General features: G+C 48.5%; 1 protein-coding gene across 1 annotated transcript; it reads left to right on the top strand.

Moving 5' to 3' along the window:
- Nucleotides 1-337: 337 nt before the first annotated feature.
- ETH_00010425 (uncharacterized protein) lies at nucleotides 338-6,713 on the top strand (the record flags this gene model as incomplete). The annotated part of the gene is made up of 18 exons (XM_013379486.1): nucleotides 338-932; nucleotides 981-1,064; nucleotides 1,215-1,276; nucleotides 1,443-1,492; nucleotides 1,624-1,755; nucleotides 1,939-2,099; nucleotides 2,200-2,253; nucleotides 2,358-2,727; nucleotides 2,884-3,323; nucleotides 3,456-3,615; nucleotides 3,957-4,027; nucleotides 4,113-4,210; nucleotides 4,358-4,480; nucleotides 4,578-4,997; nucleotides 5,392-5,446; nucleotides 5,576-5,775; nucleotides 6,007-6,219; nucleotides 6,591-6,713. 18 exons carry the CDS (start codon nucleotides 338-340, stop codon nucleotides 6,711-6,713), a joined length of 3,411 nt encoding a protein of 1,136 aa, XP_013234940.1.
- Between the last annotated feature and the right edge of the window lie 281 nt (nucleotides 6,714-6,994).

Raw genomic sequence — 6,994 nt, 5'->3', positions numbered from 1 at the left:
AAGAAACAGAGTTTTCTGCAAAGGCAGAAGCAAATTTGTCGCAAAAAAGAAGCTAAAAGCAATTTAATTATTTAATTAAATTAAATTAAATTAAATTAAATTAAATTAAATTAAATTTATTCAATTTGAAGAAATTGGCTGAAGCGTAGTTCGTGAAGAAGCCATTCACGTTTGGGGTGTATAGACAGCCCGGGCGTGCAGGACTGCGACCCCCGGAGGAAAGCTGAAAGGACTTTTCGCGCTGGGGCTTTCCTGTTTGAATTTCTTCAAATTTGAGAACTTTGAATTAATATAAAAGTATTTATTCTTTTTGTTTCCTTGCAAAGTCGGAGGCAGCATGACAGAAGCTGCTCGCCACCTTCTGAAAGCCACTTTCCTCTTTCTTGCACTGACTGCCTCTCTGGGCGCCGCCCAGCCCCCCCCCAGCCCTCCGGGGTCTTTTGCTTTTCCACAGGACTACCCAGGAGCTCCTGCTGCTGCTGCTTCTGGGCCTCCAGCAGCTGTTCCCAATGCGCAGCAAGCTGCGCCTCTTGCAGCCGACAGAAGCCCTCCCGGGGCCCCCGAAGTGACGGATCCTGCTGCTGCTGCCGCTGCTGCTGCTGCAGCTCCCGTGGCTGCCGATGCGCCTCCAGCAGGCGCCGAAGGCGCAGCTGCCGGAGCGCCCCCGGGCTTGGCGGCGCCGGGCGCCGGCGGCGCAGCAGCAGCCCCAGGAGCAGCCCCAGGAGCAGCATCAGGCCCTGCAGCAGCAGCAGCAGCCCCAGCAGCAGCAGCAGCAGGAGGCGCGCAGGGGGGCGCGCTGCTGCAGCAGCTGACGGAGTTTCGCTCGCGGCACCGGAAAACAGTCGACGGGAGACTTTGCGCAGCAGCTTTTGTGCACGAGGGGCAGACCTTCACGGACTGTACAGACACCCGGTCCCCTGAAGGCTCTTCAGGTACTTTTGCTTCTCAAATTTAATTCACTTTTATTTCATCTTCAAAAGGCCGCCAGTGGTGTTACCTGGAGGTGCAGCTGTTGGGCAAGGGGCCCCGCGACTGGGCCTTCTGCGCGGCCCCGCTGGACTACAGTGAGCCCCAGGGGCAAACGAAGCCGATTAATTCAATGAATTTAATTAGTTCAATTAATTAATTTGATTTAATTTCATTCTTTAATTCAATTTGTTTAATATTTAATTCAATTTGTTTTATTTGAAAAAAATATCTTCGATTTGGTGCAGATGCGCTGCGCGCTTTCGTCAGGAAAGAATTCGACGCCGTTTTCGCCGCGAACGAACAAATGGTGAATTTGAAATTTTTATTTTTTTCATTTTAACTTCTTTTTAATTTCTTTTTTTAATTTCTTTCATTTAATTCTTTTATTTAATTTCTTTGGTCTAATTTTCTTATATTCAATTTCTTTTTGTTTGATTTTGTCTTTAATTTTGTTTTTCCTCTTTTTCAAATAGATCGAGGCCCTCGATCTCGAGGAGAGAAGGCTGCAGGACATGTTCAGCCGGTAAACCCTAAACCCTAAACCCTAAATCCTAAATCCTGGCTCACAGCAGAGCCCATTCGAGCCCTCCCTCCAAACCCTAAACCCTAAACCCTAGACGCTGGGCGTGGAAACACGGAGTGTGTTTGGTTCAGGTTTAAGACTGCATGCGGGGCGGGCCACGCCGCAGTGAAGAAGACCACTGGTCACGTGGAGAGCCGGCTGCGGCGGGGAATGGAGTGCCTGGAAAGACTCGAAGACTCTTTGCAAGAATTGGGACTTCAAGAGTCTGCAGTTGAAGATTTGAAAGTTGAAATAGAGCGGGAGGGTTTGGCTGCGCTGCGCAGCCCGGAGAACTGTCTGGTGCAGCCCGGGCAAGTGCTGCGCCGATCTCGGGCGTTTCGCCGCGAAAAAAGGAATAATTAATCTTCAAAAGGGTTTAATTTTGCGTTTTTTGTATTTTGATGCAGCTATGAAGACGAACCGCTCCCAGATGGACTCCGGGGAGCCTATTTTGCAAACGACCGCTTCCGCGCGCCGGCCGCGGCGTACCGAAACGACCGCAAGATTGATTTCCTGTTTTTTGCAGAAGGGCCCATCGAGGGCGTTCCTCCGTTTTCTTATTCGATTCGTGAGTTTAATTCGAAAATAAAAGTGCATTTCATGTTGTTTCACCTTAATAAATGCCACTTGTTGCACTCCGTTCATGTTTTCTGCGCGACCTGCGGCAGGGTGGGACGGGTTTCTGTTGGCGCCCCACAGCGGGCCGTTCGTGTTCACGACGGGTGGGTTTCGTTTTGCGTTTTGTTTGAATTAATTCAATTTGCAATTGCGTTTGAAATTGTTTATTCGCCGTTTGAACCGTCGAACGGGTTTGAAATCGAAACAGAAAGCGACTGCGGAGTGCGGGTGTTCCTGAACGAACACGCAGTCATCGTGGACCGCATGCCGCAGCCGACGGAAGAAGAGGCTTTCGCCTTCAACTCCGTTCCTCTCGTTTCTCCCGAAGAAGTTTCCAAAATTAAAAAAACGGAATCCAAAAAAACGGAACTCGTCGCCGGCGAGAAGTACAGAATCCGGCTGGAGCTGGTGCACTCCAGCCACTTGAAATACAGCCACCCGGACACGGGGGTTCTGAGGCAAGCGCGCTGCAGCTTCTCGGACTTGGCCGCACTTCTCTTTTTCGAATTTAAATTCAATTTTAATTTGCAAACTCTTCAAACAGACTCCTGTGGAGGAGCGGCGCGAAGGAGTCGGAGGTGATTCCCGAGAAGTTCTTCTTTTCAACGAACGCGGCGCCGACGACGAAGTTCTCGGGGTGAGTCCGCGGGCGTTTGCGGGGCTTTTCGCGCAGAAGTGGCACCAAAAGAGATCTTTTTTCAAATCAACTTCGTTTCCGAAATTAATTTCGACAGGCTGGACCCGAAACTCTTCGAAACTGGCTTTCTGCGCGACGGAGTGCAGCCGTTTCTAGACAACAAAGACCACTTCCTGGCGGACGTGCCGCTGCGCTTCCTGGGCCGGCGGCTGCTGCTGTCGCTACACCAGCCCAACATGTCGGGCTTCTCTTTCGAACTAAATGGCCCTTCACTTTTATTTGTTGCTTCTCCGAAAGAAGAGCTGCTGCCGCTGGAAGCAGCAGCGGAAGGGCCCCCCTGGAGGGCCCACGACACCCGCGAAAGCCTCACGCTGCTCTCCGGAGAAGACGCCAGCGGGAGGGCCCTCGAGGCCACGAAAATGCAAATTCGATTTATTTCATTTAAAGCTTCGGAGGAAATTAAATTCAAACTTTCCAAAACTGCAGTTCCTTTTCTTTTTTTCGCGGAGCCGCGGCGCGGGGAGGCGCTGTCTTGCGGTGAGTTGAACTTGTTGAACTGGGGCCGTTTTCCGCCATTTTTCGAGCTAAAGGGTTCTTTTTTTCGCAAATTAAACGAATTTAATGAAACTAATTCTTTTCCCCTTTTGTTTTCCGCTTTTTCCCAAAAAGACGCCGAAGAAGTCCTTCTTTCGCTGCCCGGAGGCCCCGCGTTCGCCAACTGCGAAGCCACTTCGGAGCGCCCCGGAGGCTTCGACTGCCGCGCGGGCCTCAACGGCCAGCACCTGGACAGGAGCTTCGGGGCGTGGAAGACGCGGGGGCCTGGCAAGAAGTCAAAAGAATTAAAAGAATTAAACGGATTTAATGCATTTAATTGCCTTAATTCGGCCAGATTTAATCGAATTAATTCATTTAATTCATTTAAATTCGCCTTTTCCTTTTATTCGTTTTTGTTTTTCTCCTTTTGGACCTCCCGATGGCTGCAGGCGCCGGAGAGGCCATCATCGTGCGCTTCCGCCAACTTGTGCAAATGTGAGAAATTCAAATTATGAATAATTAATTAAATCTAATTGATTAAACTAAATCAATTAAATTAATTAATTAAGTTAATTAAATTAAATTAATTAATTAAATTGAATTGAATTGAATTCGTTTTTATTTCTCTTGCTGCAGAACTCAGTTTCGCTTCAAGCCGCTGGACGACCAGCTGCTGTGGCCCTCGAAGATAACTTTGTCTTTCACAGGTGGGCAAATGAGGCCTCATTTGCTGCTGCTGCTGCTGCAGCAGCAGCAGCAGCAGCGGGAAAATGCAATTAAATGCTGCTTCAGAAGACGGAGACGAGGAGACGGAGACCTTCGCAATGTTCCATTCAAATTCCCTCGAGAAGAACACCCACAAGCTCCGGGAGCCAGTGACAACCCAATACGTGCGCTGCGGCTCCTGCTGCTGCTGCCACTGCTGCTGCTGCTGCTGCTGCTGCTGCTGCTGCTGCTGCTGCTGGGTGACCAGTGGTCCACGGGGAACTGGGGCTCCAGGCACTTATTTGTTCTTCTTTTTCGACTTGTTGGTTCAGGTAAAAGCCGAAATTTCGGAAACTTTTGTAAACGGAATGGACAGCGGAGGCTCTTTTGAATTCCTGGGGAGTGTCTGTACACCTGCGTGGCGGCAGCAGCAAGCTGCTGTTGCAGAGCGTCGGGTGCTGCTGGAGGCAAGTCTGGGGAAAATTCTCTCGAATTTGAATTTAAACGCATTAACTATTCAAAATCAATTGAATTTAATTCAATTTAATTCAGAAATGCGATCAAAACCTCGAAACTCTCCCCGAAATCGCCCCCGTCGAAGAGGGCCTCCAGTTCGTCGCCGTCTGCCCCCCCCGCTGCCTGGGGGCCCCCGGGGGCCCCCTTTTTGGGTCTTTTGTATTTTCCCCCTCTTCTTCTCTTTGTGCTGCTGCCGTTTTCTCGGGAGTCTGCAAGGGCCCCCCCGCCTCTGCAGCAGCAGCAGCAGCAGCAGCAGCGGAGGAGGAGTGCAGCTTCCGGGTCTCGGTCGGGGGCCCGAAGACCCAGTTTCAAAAGGGCTTTCGAAACGGTCTTGCTGCTGCTGCTCAGGGCCCCTCCGACTTTTCCTTTTCTCTTTCCAGGGGCCCCTGTGGGCCCCCAAAGGAGGCCGCCGAGTTTTCCCTCAGCTTCCTCTTCGGGACTTCGAAGGCCCCGCAGGTAGCCTTGCTGCCCTGCTGCTGCTGCTGCTGCTGCTGCTGCTGATTGCTGCTGTTGGCTGCGGCGTGCTGCAGTTTGCTGCTGATTTCTGCGGGCTTGTTGCAGTTCGCTGCTGATTGATGCGGCTTGCTGCAGTTTGCTGCTGCTTGTTGCTGCTGCTGCCGCTTGCTGCTGCTTGCTGCTGCTGCTGCTGCTGCTGCTTGCTGCTGCTGGCAGCACTTGGAAATTTTGCATTTGGGCCTGTTGGAAGTCAAAGAGGTCCCTTAGAAGGCCAAAGAATGTCTAAAAGACTTTTTAATCTACAAATTGATTTTAAATTTTAAAATTTAAAATAAAAATAAATAAACTTATTAATTTGAAATTAATTCTTTTATTTAATTTCTGCTTCCCACAGGGCTTTCTCGCTGACGACGGTGGAGTCCGCAGCAGCAAAAACGGCTTCGAGTATGGTAAGAATAAATTGAATTAAATTAATCTAATTTAAATTAATTTAATTAATTAAATTTAATCAATTAAATTAATTAAATTGAATTAATTAAATTAAATTAAAAGGAAAATCACCTTTACTTTCCTCTTAGGGTGGCAGCGGCCTGCGGCTGTCACAAGGTCTGCAGCGGCAGCAGAAGCAGCAGCAGCAGCAACAGCAGCAGAAGCAACAGGAGCAGCAGAAGCAGCAGCAGCAAAAGCAGCAGAAGCAGCAGCAGAAGCAGCAGCAGCAGCACCAACCACCGGCGTCGTCTTTCCTTCACCTGCAAACGCCGGCTGCAGCGTCGGAGCCGTAAGCCTCAAGCTCCTGCTGCTGCTGCTTCCGCTGCTGCTGCCGCTGCTGCTGCTGCTGCTGCCGCTGCTACTGCTGCTGCTGCTGCTGCTGCCGCTGCTACTGCTGCTGAAATATAAATGGTGCATTTGAAAGCGTGCACTGCCTTCTAAAGATCCCCATTTTCAATTATTAATTAAGGGGTTTTTAAAATGTTTATTTTTATTATTTTTATTTTTAATTTCTTTTCAGGAATGTCTTCCAAACTTTTGGTCTCTGAAACTTCCTTCCCCCGGGACTTACAGCGTGGAAGTGCTGCTGGGGCTTCCTTTTGAATTTGCTGCTGCTGCTGCTGCTGCACCTGCTGCTGCTGCTGCAGCTCCTGCTGCTGCTGCGCTGCACTTGGAAGTTAACGGAAAGCCCCTCGTTTCCGGAGTGCTGCTGCACCAGGGAGAGGTCTACACGGTGCGTCTATTGCTGCTGCTGCTGCAGCAGCTGCTGCTGTTGCTGCTGCTGCTGCTGCTGCCTCCTGCTGCTGATGCTCCCATAAGTTTCGCTGCTGCTTTAGCTGTGTCAATCCCTTTATTCTGCTGCTGCTGCTGCTGCTGCCTTCAATTTATCTCTTTCTGCTTCTCTCTTTGTCTCCCTTTCTATTTTTATTTTTATTTAAAATGCCTTTTTATGTCTCCTGCTTCCTCTCCTTATGTTATTTTATTTCATTTTACTCCTCCCCTTTTGTTTCACAAATAAATAAACAAATTAATTAATTAATTAATTAATTAATAATAAATAATAAATAATAAAAGAGAATTGAACTGATTTATTTGCTGCTGCAGGCAGCAGCAAAAGTGGAGAGCCGCGAGGGTTTGCTGCTGCTGTCTTCGCTTGGCAGCAAAAGTGCCTTTGAAGACAAAACTGCCATTTACAAACTTTCTGTTTCTCAGCAGCAAAAAAATTAAAATAAAATAAAATAATAAATAAATAATTCCAACTTCCCATCCACTGGCCAGACGGTGTATGTACACCCCAAACTCGCAGCAGCAGCAGCAGCAACAGCAGCAGCAGCAGCAGCAGTGTGGGGCCCCACAGGCTGTTGTTACATATCGGCGAGGAACTGCTCGTCTTTGTTTCCAAAAACTTTTAATTAATTAATTCATAATTTTATATTTATTTGTTTTATATACTTTTGATTTTTTATTCATTTGAATAAACGTAAATACATAATTAATTAATTAATTAA

This window comes from Eimeria tenella, genomic scaffold (assembly GCF_000499545.2).
Source record: "Eimeria tenella Houghton genomic scaffold, Eth_scaff333, whole genome shotgun sequence".
In the NCBI taxonomy this organism is placed as follows: Eukaryota; Apicomplexa; class Conoidasida; order Eucoccidiorida; family Eimeriidae; genus Eimeria; species Eimeria tenella.
Note: the sequence above shows the minus strand (reverse complement) of the source record. Positions and strands in the feature narration are given on the sequence as shown.